This window comes from Xenopus tropicalis, chromosome 8, assembly GCF_000004195.4.
Source record: "Xenopus tropicalis strain Nigerian chromosome 8, UCB_Xtro_10.0, whole genome shotgun sequence".
Taxonomy (NCBI): Eukaryota; Metazoa; Chordata; class Amphibia; order Anura; family Pipidae; genus Xenopus; species Xenopus tropicalis.
The window spans coordinates 138,079,380-138,097,383 of NC_030684.2; the positions used below are offsets into that span (position 1 = coordinate 138,079,380).

At 43.9% G+C, this 18,004-nt stretch overlaps 1 protein-coding gene across 1 annotated transcript in view; it reads left to right on the forward strand.

Moving 5' to 3' along the window:
- The window catches only part of casq1 (calsequestrin 1), a gene marked incomplete at its 3' end in the record, with an annotated part of 51,592 nt that overhangs the window by 22,108 nt on the left and 11,480 nt on the right, over window positions 1-18,004 (forward strand). Inside the window, 4 exon segments of the mRNA NM_203563.1 lie at window positions 1,869-1,969; window positions 4,202-4,313; window positions 10,537-10,610; window positions 12,055-12,185. Coding sequence (NP_988894.1) covers window positions 1,869-1,969; window positions 4,202-4,313; window positions 10,537-10,610; window positions 12,055-12,185 — 418 coding nt within the window.

Sequence of the window (18,004 nt, forward strand, 5' to 3'; positions counted from 1 at the left end):
CATTCAGAACTATTGGAGAATGGGTCATGCATGATATTCAGGCACCTTTCCCTCATTCTCTTACCCACACATCCCAGGGCCTGACAGATAGATGATTATAGATAGATAGATAGATAGATAGATAGATAGATAGATAGATAGAAAGATAGATGCCAGATACTGTAGATACATAGATAGATAGATAGATAGATAGATGATAGATAGATGCCAGATACTGTAGATAGATAGATAGATAGACAGATAGATGATTGATAGATAGATAGATAGATAGATAGACAGATAGATGATAGATAGATAGATAGATAGATAGATAGATAGATAGATAGATAGATAGACAGATAGATGATAGATAGATAGATAGATAGACAGATAGATGATAGATAGATAGATAGATAGATAGATGCCAGATACTGTAGATACATAGATAGATAGATGACAGATACTGTAGATAGATAGATAGATGATAGATAGATAGATAGATAGATGCCAGATACTGTAGATACATAGATAGATAGATAGATAGATAGATAGATAGACAGATAGATGATAGATAGATAGATAGATAGATGCCAGATACTGTAGATACATAGATAGATAGATAGATAGATAGATCGACAGATAGATGATAGATAGATAGATAGATAGATAGATAGATAGATGATAGATAGATAGATGCCAGATACTGTAGATACATAGATAGATAGATAGATAGATAGATAGACAGAAAGATGATAGATAGATAGATAGATAGATAGATAGATAGATAGATAGATAGATAGATAGACAGATAGATGATAGATAGATAGATAGATAGATGCCAGATACTGTAGATACATAGATAGATAGATAGATAGATAGATAGATGCCAGATACTGTAGATACATAGATAGATAGATAGATAGATAGACAGAAAGATGATAGATAGATAGATAGATAGATAGACAGATAGATGATAGATAGATAGATAGATAGATAGATAGATAGATAGATAGATAGATAGATAGATGCCAGATACTGTAGATACATAGATAGATAGATAGATAGATAGATAGATAGATAGATAGATAGATAGATGCCAGATACTGTAGATACATAGATAGATAGATAGATAGATAGATGACAGATACTGTAGATAGATGATAGATAGATAGATAGATAGATAGATAGACAGATAGATGATAGATAGATAGATAGATAGATAGATAGATAGAAAGATAGATAGATGGCAGATACTGTAGATACATAGATAGATACAGTAAGAAAGACAGACACACAGCTAAGCGGACAGACAGCAGTTGATATTGCCCCAGGCCAGCCTATATCCCTTCTATTCCCACACAGGCCCAGATCTGCCCTGGGGTGGGGGGGGTGGCTGGGGGGGGGGAAGCCGCAGACAGCTGTGCAAATCCCCCATTAACAGGTGGGAACAATATAATAGGAAGGAAGTGCAGGAAACTGGGCCGCGTGACTCTCACTCATTCTATTCACCAGTCAGGGCTCTGTTCATAGAACAATCTGCGCTGCTGAGAGAAATGGCCAATTCCTGTCCATTGTGCTTCTCCTGAGGTTGAGGCGCCCCCCTATTACCCATCATGCACAGTCACTCACTGCAGCAGTGCACTACTTATACATCGTATGGGACGCTTTGCTGACCCCTTTATTATAATACTATAATAACCTGTTCATAAATGATGGTGAAGAATAAAGGTTTTACATGGGCGCTCAAGGCTACCATTGTGACATCACTTCCTGCATTGGGGAGCCCCTCCCAGGGGGCCATATATACCCGCCATGTATATATACCTGCCTACTGTATATTGCATTATGGTGGGTCTGGGGCACTGACGCTCTCACTTTCTGCCCCTCAGGACTGGATGAAGAAGACAGTATCTACGTATTCAAAGATGACGAGGTTATCGAATATGATGGGGAATTTTCTGCAGATACTCTGGTGGAATTCCTGCTGGATGTAAGTCACGGCTCTCTGTATGGCAAAAACACATTTGGGTTGGGATCAAACAAGGAAAAAAAGGAAATTTATTCTAAAAATGGACTCTATATCGAGTAGGGATGCACCAAATCCAGGATTTGATTCGGGATTCGCCCAAGATTCAGGCTGTTTCCGCAGGATTGGATTTGGCCGAATCCACACTCTTGGCTGACCCGCATCCCTAATATGGAGAATGGCAAGGCCTAATCAGAGCATCTAGAAGCCCTTTGTCATTGGCCAGTGGCCAATTGGAATCTTTTATAAATATGATAGAGAAGGGGAGTTCTGCCAGCTAGTGCCTCTGGGCCCTGGGCATTACATTTGGGTAGTGTTTATACAATGGATTCCCCGCTCACCCCAATTATAGCCAAAGCGGAGAGCTTGCTGGCCGCAGCCTACAGAGCAAATGAATTTCCATTTCAGTTCAAGATTGAGATTTGCCCTATTACCCAGGCAGGGTATGAATCCAACCCTTCTGGCCAGTGTAAAGGCTGGGTGGATAATAAATATATATGACTGGCAGTTTGGCTGGCAAAACATGACAGTTCGTAGCCATTTTACCATTGATTTGTCTGGGATCCATGCAGCAGCTGACAGAGAGGAACAGACAAGGAATAGTTTGTGCAGAGGATTTTATACAAGTGAAAGGGAACGGGCATATTGATTGGCTAAGCTTTTAGTGACAGACCTTAATAAAACACAAACTAGAAGTCAATTTCTGACTGTGAAGAACTTCCCTTCCAAAATCCCTAGCCTAGGGCAGAGCCAAGGAGTAGGCCCACACCCCCTAACTCTGTTTAATTGCAAGCACCACCCCAATGGGCTACCTGCCTTGCCAGCCATCTTCTGCAGCTGCATATAGTAGGCAAGTAAAGACAGGCAACCAAATAAAACACAATTCACTCGGAGCCCTCTGACCTAGGAGACCACTAAACAGCATCAGCACCCGTGTGCTTTTTACTTACACAGCTCCCTTATACCCATGGCCGGGACCTCTACCAAGTTGTCCTGACCTTTACCTGACTCCTTACTTCTACCTGACCCTTCTGGTCACAGCTCCCTTATATCCATAGCCTGAACCTCGTTCCACCTCCTCCTTACTTCTACCTAACCCTTCTGGTCACAGCTCCCTTATACCCATGGCCTGGACCTTGTTCCACCTCCTCCTTACTTCTACCTAACCCTTCTGGTCACAGCTCCCTTATACCCATGGCCAGGACCTCTACCAAGCTGTCCTGACTTTTACCTGACTCCTTACTTCTACCTGACCCTTCTGGTCACAGCTCCTTTATATCCATAGCCTGGACCTTGTTCCACCTCCTCCTTACTTCTACCTGACCCTTCTGGTCACAGCTCCTTTATATCCATAGCCTGAACCTCATTCCACCTCCTCCTTACTTCTACCTGACCCTTCTGGTCACAGCTCCCTTATATCCATAGCCTGGACCTCGTTCCACCTCCTCCTTACTTCTACATGACACTTCTGGTCACAGCTCCCTTATATCCATAGCCTGGACCTTGTTCCACCTCCTCCTTACTTCTACCTGAAACTTCTGGTCACAGCTCCCTTATATCCATAGCCTGAACCTTGTTCCACCTCCTCATTACTTCTACCTGACCCTTCTGGTCACAGCTCCCTTATATCCATAGCCTGGACCTTGTTCCAAATCCTCCTTACTTCTACCTGACCCATCTGGTTACACCTCCCTTATATCCATAGCCTGGACCTGGTTCCACCTCCTCCTTACTTCTACCTGACCCTTCTGTTCAAAATTTTGGGGAACTAAAGGAAACTAAAATAAGATGTGGTACAAAACAATCCATGTCTATATTTTCAAACAGATAAATGGCCCTGTTCTTTCTACATTTTTCCACCATTTTCCTTTTATGAGCACCTGAAATTATGTAGGAAGAACTCACAGTAACCCCACAGTCTTGTCTTTATAGCCCAGCAGTCTATGTAGATCTATATTGCCATCAGCTCTGAAGCTGATAATAAAAAGGTCCCTCATGTAGGTAGCGCAAGGGCCACCTAAAAGGTCCAATCAGTGATATTCATAGGTTTCAACAGACTTTATGGAAATGTTCTGTATCCTCTATCACAAGTGTTTGTTCAGAGGTCTCCTAATATCGTTATGGTCTGTAACACTCATCACACCGAGGTCAGATCAATTATAGGGGGTCAACACCTTTGTCAATACTGTTTTCCAGGTGCTTGAAGACCCTGTAGAGTTTATTGAGGGAAGTCACGAACTTGCCGCATTCGAAAACATCGAAGAGGATCAAAAGCTCATTGGATACTTCAAAAATGAAGACTCTGAACGTAAGTGCAACTTGCATCCTAATCAATAGAAACTCAACTCCAGGATCCAGCTGTCACTCGTAGGCGCATCATTGTTTAGGTAGCAGGTCCCTTTTTTTTCAATGAAAGAAAATCCGCTTTGTACTATACTATACTGTTTGTGTTGAACCTTCTAATGTCACACACTGGCCCAGGGTATCAGAGAAACTGAGCTCAAAGTTGGGCACTCAGCAGATTCACAGTAATGGGGGATTTGGCCAAAGTAGGGAGGGCCCAGCAGGGACAGTGTGGGGGTTTAGTGTACATTCTAAAATCAAACAGCAGTAACCAATACTCCAAAAGGAATTACATAGTACTTGTAAATAAAATATACTTATACCAAGGGTAAAATACCCACCAGGCACCCCAGAATATGGTTGTATTGTATCGCACTCAAAAAGAGTAGAGAAAAAACAAAGTAGAGAATAATAATATAAAGTTAAAAGCTCATTTATTTAGGACAACGAGAAGCCTAATGCGTTTCGTGCCTGTTGGACCTGATGAATAAGTGTCCCAACAGGCCCAAGAGCTTAACATGCAGATCAGCCCACCACGTGTTAAAAATCTCTTCAGTCAGCAACCTGGCCAAACACCTAGCCGACTTAAGATTGAGGGCACTACCCTGCCACCATTCCATCCTACTCCACCAAGTCTGAGGGCACTTCCCTGCCACCATTCCACCCTACTTCACCAAGTTTGAGGGCACTACCCTGCCACCATTCCATCCTACTCCACCAAGTCTGAGGGCACTTCCCTGCCACCATTCCACCCTACTTCACCAAGTTTGAGGGCACTACCCTGCCACCATTCCATCCTACTCCACCAAGTCTGAGGACACTACCCTGCCACCATTCCATCCTACTCCACCAAGTTTGAGGGCACTACCCTGCCACCATTCCATCCTACTCCACCAAGTCTGAGGGCACTTCCCTGCCACCATTCCACCCTACTTCACCAAGTTTGAGGACACTACCCTGCCACCACTCCATCCTACTCCACCAAGTTTGAGGACCCTTTCCTGCCACCATTCCATCCTACTCCACCAAGTTTGAGGACCCTTTCCTGCCACCATTCCATCCTACTCCACCAAGTTTGAGGACCCTTCCCTGCCACCATTCCATCCTACTCCACCAAGTTTGAGGACCCTTTCCTGCCACCATTCCATCCTACTCCACCAAGTTTGAGGACCCTTCCCTGCCACCATTCCATCCTACTCCACCAAGTTTGAGGACCCTTTCCTGCCACCATTCCATCCTACTCCACCAAGTTTGAGGACCCTTCCCTGCCACCATTCCATCCTACTCCACCAAGTTTGAGGACCCTTTCCTGCCACCATTCCATCCTACTCCACCAAGTTTGAGGACCCTTTCCTGCCACCATTCCATCCTACTCCACCAAGTCTGAGGACACTACCCTGCCACCATTCCATCCTACTCCACCAAGTCTGAGGACACTACCCTGCCACCATTCCATCATACTCCACCAAGTCTGAGGACACTTCCCTGCCACCATTCCACCCTATTCCACCAAGTTTGAGGGCACTACCCTGCCACCATTCCATCCTACTCCACCAAGTTTCAGAGCACTACCCTGCCACCATTCCATCCTACTCCACCAAGTTTGAGGACCCTTTCCTGCCACCATTCCATCCTACTCCACCAAGTCTGAGGACACTACCCTGCCACCATTCCATCCTACTCCACCAAGTCTGAGGACACTACCCTGCCACCATTCCATCCTACTCCACCAAGTCTGAGGAAACTACCCTGCCACCATTCCATCCTACTCCACCAAGTCTGAGGATACTTCCCTGCCACCATTCCACCCTATTCCACCAAGTTTGAGGGCACTACCCTGCCACCATTCCATCCTACTCCACCAAGTTTCAGAGCACTACCATGCCACCATTCCATCCTACTCCACCAAGTCTGAGGACCCTTTCCTGCCACCATTCCATCCTACTCCACCAAGTCTGAGGACACTACCCTGCCACCATTCCATCCTACTCCACCAAGTCTGAGGACACTACCCTGCCACCATTCCATCCTACTCCACTAAGTCTGAGGACACTACCCTGCCACCATTCAATCCTACTCCACCAAGTTTGAGGACACTACCCTGCCACCATTCCATCCTACTCCACCAAGTCTGAGGACACTACCCTGCCACCATTCCATCATACTCCACTAAGTTTGAGGACACTACCCTGCCACCATTCCATCCTACTCCACCAAGTCTGAGGACACTACCCTGCCACCATTCCATCCTACTCCACCAAGTCTGAGGACACTTCCCTGCCACCATTCCACCCTATTCCACCAAGTTTGAGGGCACTACCCTGCCACCATTCCATCCTACTCTACTGGAATCCCATTTGTAGCTCCTATAAACCAGTTCTGTTCCGTTACTCTCACCATTCCATCCTACTCCAAGAGTAACTGAACAGATCTGGTTTATAGGAGCTACAAATGGGATTGTGGTAGAACAAGCAACACAGGGCAAAGTGCTAAGTGATCGAGCACATGTTCTAGATACTAACAGAGTGAGCAAGCTCTGCCCTTCCGCTCCCTTTTGTATTGCATGATACACAGAGACTTTAGCAAAAATACAGGGAGGAAAAACCTGCTTCTCGCAGCACGACTAAACTGGCACCATGACAAAATCACTCCCTCTCATTGGCTTCCTCCGATGCTTCAACCTCCAGCTCAGCACGAGCAGAAATGTCACCAACCAGGGGGCCTTCAGAATAAATATCATGCTCGTCATTTCAGCTAGTCCTGCTCGTAACCACCGGCCTGTGCAGGCAATTCCTAAAAACAAGGCCACGTTGTGACATTCACAGATATGTGGTTTAAAGATTCCACGCCAGGGAGGGGGATTCATCGATAATATGGCACACAGCAATATTTAGATCTTATATGGAATTAACACAGCCATGAGGGATTATGGGAAAAAATTGTTTGCCTATCTGGCTACCTTAACTATTTCCATTCAGAAGTAAAGCCCCCCCCACCCTTGGAGTCATTTCAGTTTTGGCAGAAGCTCCTGGTTAGTAAAGGCCCCCCCACCCTTGGAGTCATTTTAGTTTTGGCAGAAGCTCCTGGTTAGTAAAGGCCCCCCCACCCTTGGAGTCATTTTAGTTTTGGCAGAAGCTCCTGGTTAGTAAAGGCCCCCCCACCCTTGGAGTCATTTTAGTTTTGGCAGAAGCTCCTGGTTAGTAAAGGCCCCCCCACCCTTGGAGTCATTTTAGTTTTGGCAGAAGCTCCTGGTTAGTAAAGGCCCCCCCACCCTTGGAGTCATTTCAGTGTTCTCAGAAGCTCCTGGTTAGTAAAGCCCCCCCACCCTTGGAGTCATTTCAGTGTTCTCAGAAGCTCCTGGTTAGTAAAGCCCCCCCCACCCTTGGAGTCATTTCAGTGTTCTCAGAAGCTTCTGGTTGGTAAAGGCCCCCCACAATTGGAGTCATTTTAGTTTTGGCAGAAGCTCCTGGTTAGTAAAGGCCCCCCCACCCTTGGAGTCATTTCAGTGTTCTCAGAAGCTCCTGGTTAGTAAAGCCCCCCCACCCTTGGAGTCATTTTAGTTTTGGCAGAAGCTCCTGGTTAGTAAAGGCCCCCCCACCCTTGGAGTCATTTCAGTGTTCTCAGAAGCTCCTGGTTAGTAAAGGCCCCCCCACACTTGGAGTCATTTCAGTGTTCTCAGAAGCTTCTGGTTAGTAAAAGCCCCCCCCACCCTTGGAGTCATTTCAGTGTTGTCAGAAGCTCCTGGTTAGTAAAGGCCCCCCCACCCTTGGAGTCATTTCAGTGTTGTCAGAAGCTCCTGGTTAGGAGAGTAATTCCACACACACACACAGAGCTTTTATCTGGGAGTCTGAGGACTCTAGATATAAATTATATGTCGTAATGTTCCGACTTGTGCAGCTGAACGATAAGGAGCAAGAGGGCCAGCGCCGACGCTCTCAGGGCCTTTAATAATGCAGCAATCCCCATGTCACACGGCTAAATTTATAGTCCAGTTCTAAAATTGGACGACCAACAACAGCACTATCTGTGACGTTAATGTGGAGAGCTGGCTGGGGACTTGCCCAAAATCAGACGCCAAGTTTCATAAAATATGAAAGATTAGACCTCGATCCATCTAGAACTTAACATCAGCATTCTCTTTTCTAACAGTAAATGAAAAGGTCCAACTTTAAAAGATCGATTATAGCCCATAAGCAAGGGGGTCATTATAGTATAATACCCTCAAAACCAGTGCGTTGACCCAGTCTTTGTGGGAGATGGTGGCATCTCCCATTTACACCTCCATTTCTAGTCCATTGGAGTCGTAGTTCAGCAGAGGTGGTGATGTAGAAGCCAAGATATTAGAAGCCAAGCCACCAGGGCCAGATGGAATACACCCTCAGGTATTGAGAGAGCTAAGTTCAGCCAAAGCATTTGATACCATGCCCCACAATCGACTACTTTCTAAACTAAGGTCTATTGGTCTTAGTTGTTCATAAATGACTTAGGGGAGGGTATTACAAGCAATGTATCAGTGTTTGCAGATGACACAAAACTCTGCAGACCAGTCAATTCTATCCAGGATGTGGCACCTTGCAGCAGGGTCTGGGCAAACTGGCAATCTGGGCGGCTAAGTGGCAGATGAGATTTAATGTGGATAAATGTAAGGTCATGCACCTGGGATGTAACAATATGCAGTCACTTATACCCTTAATGGGACTGCACTAGGCAAATCCATAATGGAGAAGGAGCTTGGAGTCCCTGTAGATAATAAACTTGGCTGTAGCAAGCAATGCCAGGCAGCAGCTGCAAGGGCAAACAAGGTTTTGTATTAAAAGGGGTATAGATTCACGGGAGGAGGGGGTTATTCTTCCCCTTTACAGAGCGCTGGTAAGGCCCCATCTAGAATATGCTGTTCAGTTTTGGTCTCCAGTGCTCAAACGGGACATTATTGAGTTAGAGAGGGTCCAGAGAAGGGCAACTAAGCTGGTAAAGGGTATGGGAAGTCTCAGTTATGGGGAAAGACTGGCCCAGTTGGCTCTGTTTACACTGGGGAAGAGGCGCTTAAGGGGGGGATATGATAACTATGTATAAATATATAAGGGGATCATATAATGACCTCTCTAATGCTTTATTTACCAGTAGGTCCTTCCAACGGGCACGAGGGCACCCACTCCGTTTAGAAGAAGGGAGGTTCCATATAAATATTGGGAAAGGGTTTGTTACTGTGAGAGCTGTGAAGTTGTGGAATTCCCTCCCCGAATCAGTCGTGCTGGCTGATACATTATATAGGTACAAGAAGGGGCTGGGTGGGTATTTAGCAAGTGGGGGAATACAGGGTTATGGGAGATAGCTCTTAGTACAAGTTGCCCCAGGGACTGGTCCCATGCCATCTTGGAGTCAGGAAGCAATTTTTTCTGCTCTGGGGCAAATTAGAGAGGCTTCAGATGGGGTTTTGCCTTCCTCTGGATCAACTAGCGGTTAGGCAGGTTATACAAGCATACAATGTTGAACTTAATGGATTTTTCAACGTAACTTTGCATGTAACTATGTTTTACCAGTGACATTTGCTTCATCATGGGGAGCTTTGGTGGCCTTGCTAGTCACTTGGACTTGAGTAATAAACAAACTGGACATTGGGTCATGGAGACTGTAACCAAAAAACCATTAATTGATACCATTGGATCCACCTCTGTCTATTGTCCAGCTCTTGTTTTTAAGCAGAACCTCTTCAATGGCTTCTCCATCAGTGTAATTGGTGGAACCATCTTTGTTCCTCCAGCCCATTAAGCCTTTGGACAATGAGGCCTCACAATAAATATTTCATTTGGAGGAACGCAATCCTTTACTGACGTTTGTTGCTTCCATCATCATGGGACACTTTGGTGGCCTTGCTTGAACGTAATAAAGAGACTGGACATTGGGTCATGGAGATTGTAACCAAGCCTCCAGGCTCACCAAACAGCCATTAATTTGATATCAGTAGATGTCTATTGTCTGTCACTTGTTTTTAAGCAGAACCTCTTCAATGGCTTCTCCATCAGTGTAATTGGTGGAACCATCTTTGTTCCTCCGGCCCATTAAGCCTTTGGACAATGAGGCATCGCCATAAATATTTCATTTGTAGGAACGTAATCCTTTACGGAAGCTCCTGCCCAGAAAGGAGGGGACGAATGATAAGATGTCTCTTCTGCCTCTCGCTTTTTCAGATTACAAGGCCTTCGTAGACGCAGCGGAGGAGTTTCACCCCTACATCCCATTCTTCGCTACTTTCGACAGCAAGGTGAGTTCCGACTGCCCAGTGAAAAAAGTTTTGGTCACTTGACAGCGAAACTTTTCATATGACATGGACAGAAGGCTTGTAAAGAAAAGGCAGTTTTCTTTTTTTTATGAAATAAGCTTTTTGTTGTTGTTTTTCATCTCTTTGAGTTGGTGATGGAAACTGCTATCTAGAGGCTGGGGTCAGTTGCCGTAGTAACCAGGCAGTTGTCTGAATAGCAAGATGACTAACGTGACAGTTTAAAAACAAAACGATAATTATCTGAGTATAGAAATGCATTCCTTGTATTAAAGGGGAAATAAACCCTCAGTCAGTTTTAAAATGAATTGTAAATGTGGAAAGCAGTGTCTGTTTTATTCTCCGCACTGTTGGTTCAGTTTCTGCAACAATGCCAGCTATTCCCATTGTTTCAGGGCTCTACCGAACATAAAGGGACACGGATACAACTGCCAGTTGCAATAATGTGTACAAATAACTATAAAATGAAGAGCATTTTTCAGATGATTGTATATTTCAAAGGTGCCGAAAATGATATTCTCTTTGCTAGGGAAAGATTTGTCTTCGGCTTTACTGCCCCTATATATTCCACATAATGCAAAGAAGTGTGCTCTTTGCTGATGTGTCAGACTTGCCATTCTGTACGTCCCATGGTTAAAGATTATCCTTATTCGTAAACATTGGGGCCAAGAAATGGAAATCTACATTTTTAGTGAAGGGCAGACCCAGAGGTTAATGGTGGCAGGTCTAGCAATAGCGCAGGGGTGGGCAAACTTTTTGGCTCAGGGGCCACATTGACTTACAGACGGGCCGGGCCGGACCAGCGTTATGCCCAGGGCCGCCATTAGAAATCACGGGGCCTCTCAGCTCCCACCCAGCATCCTGCAGCTCCCCACCCCAGCATCCTTCAGCTCACCCCTCAGCATCCCACCCAGCATCCTCAAGCTCCACTCCCCAGCATCCTGCAGTTCCCCCCAGCATCCTTCAGCTCCGCCCCAACATCCTTCAGCTCCCCCCCTCAGCATCCTACTCAGCATCCTGCAGCTCCCCCCAGCGTTCTTCCCATCATCCTCCTCCAACCAGCTCCCCCCCCCCCCCCCAGCGACCTACAGCTTCATTTGGCTTTTATAGTTTTATACGGTTGCGCCCCATGCGTTCTGACGTCACACGCACGCACGGGGCGCAACCAATCAGGAGTCGGCGGGCTGGATTAAAAAGGTAAACGGGCCGGATGTGGCCCGCGGGCCGTAGTTTGCCCACCCCTGCAATAGCAGAAACTATCTACCATTTGCCCAAACCCATGACAGCATTATTCCTTTGTGCCCTAACTGCACTTCTGTTGGGTTTTGGATACACCCACTCAGCACCTATTGGTTGCTAGTTACGTGTAGCCGAGGCTGATAAACTGACATGGCCATCAAGTTCAATTTTTGACTTTTTTTCATTTAAGGTTGCTAAGAAACTGGACCTCAAGATCAATGAAATTGACTACTATGAACCTTTCCATGATGAGCCCGTCACAATCCCCAACAAGCCCAACAGTGAAGAAGAAATTGTAGACTTCATGCACTTACACAAGAGGTGAGCACTCCATTTCCATTCAGACATTGGGTAACAAGGGCCGCAGAAACTCATCTGGCCGATGGGATTTGGAAGGGTGATAGAGCTCAGTGCTTCTGGTGAGCAGCACCGAGCACTATCACACCCTATAATGAAAGTGTTGGGCAACAACACAAGCATGATAAAAAGTTATGGGGGTGCCAAATAAGAGCTATAATTGGCTATTTGCTAGTCCCTATGTGGACTGGCAGCCTATAGAAGGTCCTGTTTGGCATAATACCAGGTTCACAAAGATTTGCCCCTGTTCTGAGCTCACTGGGAGCAACATCTAAGGGGTTTGGTGAGGAACATATTGCCCCTGAGCCACTGGTTGGGGATCACTGCCATAGGGCCTTCCCCCTCCAAGGGGGCTAATAATTGGTGCACCCTGGGGTGGGCCCATGAGAATAAAACACCCCACACACACATTGTCATGCCCCTAATGCACCCCTACAACTCCTCATTATGCTCATTATACCCTGTATATGATTCACAAAGCCCTATCCACTGCCCATAGCAACCTGCTGATGACTCCTCCGCACCTCTGGGGGTGTTCACTTACTCTGAGCAGTCCAACAAATTGTTAACTAACGCTAACATTTGGTAAAAAAAAACACCAAGGGGCTCATTTACTAACCATCGATTTTTTTATTTTAAACTCGATTTGGATTTTTTTTTGTGCAAAAAACGCTGCAAGTCTAAGGGTGTTTACTAAGATTGGAGATAAATATCACCGGTGATGTTGCTTATAGCAACCAATCAGTAATTAGATTTGAACAGTCACCTACTAGTTAGAAACCAAAAGGAAAGATCTGATTGGTTGCTACGGGCAACATCACTGGTGATATTTACCTCCAATCTTAGTAAGCATGCCCCTAAACGCCTAAAATCCGAATCCGACAATTCGCCAGATTAAACTTGCCGAGATCATGTAGAAGCCAATGGCAGAGGTCCCTTCCCTTTCCTTAAACTTCTTTCTTTTGTTTCAAAACTTTAGAGATTTCACTGTTTTTTTTTCTAAAAACTTGACATTTTTTTAATTGTCGCAACGTCCATTCGATAAAGTCGGATTTTTTGACAATTTGAAAAAGTCACGACTTTTGTTGCAGCGACTTTTCCTTGCGACTTTTTTTTAGTACATATTAGACATTCGGGAAAATGAATTTAGCCGAATTTGAAAGTAAAAAAAACATGAGAAATGATGGCAGGGGCATAACTAGAGTTTGTGGGGCCCCCACCATTCATATTAGCTCAGCATATGATGCCAGCAGTGGGGCCCTTCAGGACTTGGGGGTCAGCGGGGGCCTTATTTAGGCCATGGAATTATGGAGTTTTAGTAAATCTGCCCCCAAGTGTTGAAAAATAAAACTCCAGAGGCTGTTTGCTGCTTTTCTGAACCAGTTGCCAGGTAGAACCAGGCCCGGATACAGGGTTGGACTGAATCCCTGTTGCCGCCGATGTCCTCTCCTGATGCAAAGACGTGGGACGGGGGCCCCTGCAGGGGGTTAGGGGGGCATGTCGGGGGCCCCTGTGGGGGATGCGGCAGGCAGGGGCACCTTGGGGGGTGCGGGGCCCCAGAGGAAGCATCCCTGGTGGGCCGTGCACTGGGTGGGCCCTGCACCCCCCAATCCGGGTCCCTGCCTGGATCCTGCACCCCCCAATCCGGGTCCCTGCCTGGATCCTGCACCCCCCAATCCGGGTCCCTGCCTGGATCCTGCACCCCCCAATCCGGGTCCCTGCCTGGATTTTTAGGGGCGGCAAATGGGGACGGCCTCTGGGCACTGAATTGTAAATCCGGCGTTGGGTAGAACAGCTCCAACACCAACCAAGCTACTCTCTGCACTGAACCCAATCTCAAACTTCACTTCAGAACAACATATTCATTGTTAAAGGGGCAGTTCCCTTTTAAGTTAACTTTTAGTATGTTACAGAATGGCTAATTCTAAGCAACTTTTCAATTGGTCTTGTTATAGTTTTTCAACTATTTGCCTTTTTTGTCCAACTGACCCCGGCAGCCTAACAACTATTTCTCTGTGAGGCTCCAGTTCTATTGTTATTGTTACTTTTTGTAACTTTCTTTTCTATTCAGCCCCTCTCCTATTCATATCCCATATCCAAACCACTCCCTGGTTGCTAAGATAACTTAGACCTTAGCAACAAAATAGCTGCTTAAACTTCAAACGGGAGAGCTGCTGCACTGAGAATGAAATAACTAAAAAACTACAAATAACGAAGACCAACTGCATATTGTCTGAGAATATTACTCTCTACATCATACAAAAAGTTAACTCAAACATCCCCATAAAATACAACAATAACCAAACAGGAAAATGCAGGTGATTATGGCACAAAGCACATGAAGTGGCTACTTACGCAGCTCATTTGGCCGCCTTTATCGCTGCTCTGCGCAACCTGCTGTGCCAACTAACGTGCCCCCAGCGCACTGAATGGAAGGATTACACATTTGGGGGTACACGGGTTAAGCCGTTAGTCCTAACTTTTTAAAGTAGCCCCTATTCCCTCTTGTTTTTGGCTCTAATTACACGCCGGAGAGCGCTGGAAGATTTATATAAAAAAAAAAAATCAGGCCGGCTTTATACAAGGCACAAGTCCTGATTGGCTTAGTTGCCATGGAGTCGTAGAAAAACAATTTAGCTGCCATAGAAACATTCAGTCGGGAAAAAAACGGGACAATTTTCACCCTTTTTTTCTTCTCCGTGTTTTCAAATGCAGCTGCTTTAACCCCTTGTTTGCCCATCGTATCAAGCTCTAACACCTGCCCATCGCTGTATGAGCCGTTTCCACACTTGGTACCTCCCTGGTTTGTTTGCACGCTGTGAAGTGGAATTGCTTGATGGCTTGCAAGGCGCAGCACCAACGTGACTGAAAAATATAGATTGCATACAAGTAACAATAAACAAACACATGAAATAAATAATAAATACAGGTATCGGACCCCTTATCCGGAAACCCGTTATCCAGAAAGCTCCGAATTACGGAAAGCCCGTCTCCCATAGACTCCATTATAATCAAATAATTCAGAATTTTAAAACTGATTTCCTTTTTCTCTGTAGAAACAAAACAGAACCTTGTAATTGATCCCAACTAAGATATAATTACCCCTTATTGGGGGCAGAACAGCCCTATTGGGTTTATTTCATGGTTAAATGATTCCCTTTTCTCTGTAATAATAAAACAGTACCTGTACTTGATCCCAACTAAGATATAATTACCCCTTATTGGGGGCAGAACAGCCCTATTGGGTTTATTTAATGGTTAAATGATTCCCTTTTCTCTGTAATAATAAAACAGTACCTGTACTTGATCCCAACTAAGATATAATTACCCCTTATTGGGGCAGAACAGCCCTATTGGGTTTATTTAATGGTTAAATGATTCCCTTTTCTCTGTAATAATAAAACAGTACCTGTACTTGATCCCAACTAAGATATAATTACCCCTTATTGGGGCAGAACAGCCCTATTGGGTTTATTTCATGGTTAAATGATTCCCTTTTCTCTGTAATAATAAAACAGTACCTGTACTTGATCCCAACTAAGATATAATTACCCCTTATTGGGGCAGAACAGCCCTATTGGGTTTATTTCATGGTTAAATGATTCCCTTTTCTCTGTAATAATAAAACAGAACCTTGTAATTGATTCCAAGTAAGATATAATTACCCCTTGTTAGATGCAAAACAATCGTATTGGGTTTAATTAATGTTTTATTGATTTTTTCGTAGACTTAAGGTATGGAGATCCAAATTATGGAAATACCCCTTATCTGGAATACCCTTGGTCCCGAGCATTCTGGATAATGGGTCCTATACCTGTACATCAAATGAAAATAGCACTTTACAGAGCATCAGTGGTTGCCGGGGTCAGTGACCCACCCACTCCAGATAGGGTTCTTAAACTGCAACATGGATAAAGGCAGAATAGGAGGGCAAATCATTCAAAAACCATAAAAGATGATTGGATGAACGGTTAAAAAAATAGGCACCTCTATAACGTTATTGAAATGTGAACTTACCCTTTAAAACTGGGAAATTAAATCTCTGAATCGGGAACTGCGGGAGCCAATGCCAAATTTATTTTCTCTCTCTCATTTCCAGTTTTAAAATAACACATTATTTTAGGATTTACTGAGAAGTTCGTTTTTTTCTGTTTTACTGTCCAAAACCGGAGGGCGGATTTTTTTTTTTATTACAAAAAAATAATAAATACAAAAAAATTATATTTGAATTTTTTTCCAGTATTTAACATTCCTTTAAAAGCCACTAATTCTTGATTTTAGAATCTCTCTAATTACCATGGTAATAGAATTTTTTTTTTTTTTTTAATCTTCCCTAATCTAAAATTATATATATACAGGGAAGGGATACTTTATCCAGAAAACTGTTATCCAGAAAGTTCCAAATTACGGAAAGGCCATCTCCCATAGACTCCATTATAAGCAAATAATTCTAAATTTTAAAAATGATTTTTCTTTCCCTATAATAATAAAACAGTACCTGTACTTGATCCCAACTAAGATATAATTACCCCTTATTGGGGCAGAACAGCCCTATTGGGTTTATTTCATGGTTAAATGATTCCCTTTTCTCTGTAATAATAAAACAGTACCTGTACTTGATCCCAACTAAGATATAATTACCCCTTATTGGGGCAGAACAGCCCTATTGGGTTTATTTCATGGTTAAATGATTCCCTTTTCTCTGTAATAATAAAACAGTACCTGTACTTGATCCCAACTAAGATATAATTACCCCTTATTGGGGGCAGAACAGCCCTATTGGGTTTATTTCATGGTTAAATGATTCCCTTTTCTCTGTAATAATAAAACAGTACCTGTACTTGATCCCAACTAAGATATAATTACCCCTTATTGGGGGCAGAACAGCCCTATTGGGTTTATTTAATGGTTAAATGATTCCCTTTTCTCTGTAATAATAAAACAGTACCTGTACTTGATCCCAACTAAGATATAATTACCCCTTATTGGGGCAGAACAGCCCTATTGGGTTTATTTCATGGTTAAATGATTCCCTTTTCTCTGTAATAATAAAACAGTACCTGTACTTGATCCCAACTAAGATATAATTACCCTTATTGGGGCAGAACAGCCCTATTGGGTTTATTTAATGGTTAAATGATTCCCTTTTCTCTGTAATAATAAAACAGTACCTGTACTTGATCCCAACTAAGATATAATTACCCCTTATTGGGGCAGAACAGCCCTATTGGGTTTATTTCATGGTTAAATGATTCCCTTTTCTCTGTAATAATAAAACAGTACCTGTACTTGATCCCAACTAAGATATAATTACCCCTTATTGGGGCAGAACAGCCCTATTGGGTTTATTTAATGGTTAAATGATTCCCTTTTCTCTGTAATAATAAAACAGTACCTGTACTTGATCCAACTAAGATATAATTACCCCTTATTGGGGCAGAACAGCCCTATTGGGTTTATTTAATGGTTAAATGATTCCCTTTTCTCTGTAATAATAAAACAGTACCTGTACTTGATCCCAACTAAGATATAATTACCCCTTATTGGGGGCAGAACAGCCCTATTGGGTTTATTTAATGGTTAAATGATTCCCTTTTCTCTGTAATAATAAAACAGTACCTGTACTTGATCCCAACTAAGATATAATTACCCCTTATTGGGGCAGAACAGCCCTATTGGGTTTATTTCATGGTTAAATGATTCCCTTTTCTCTGTAATAATAAAACAGTACCTGTACTTGATCCCAACTAAGATATAATTACCCCTTATTGGGGCAGAACAGC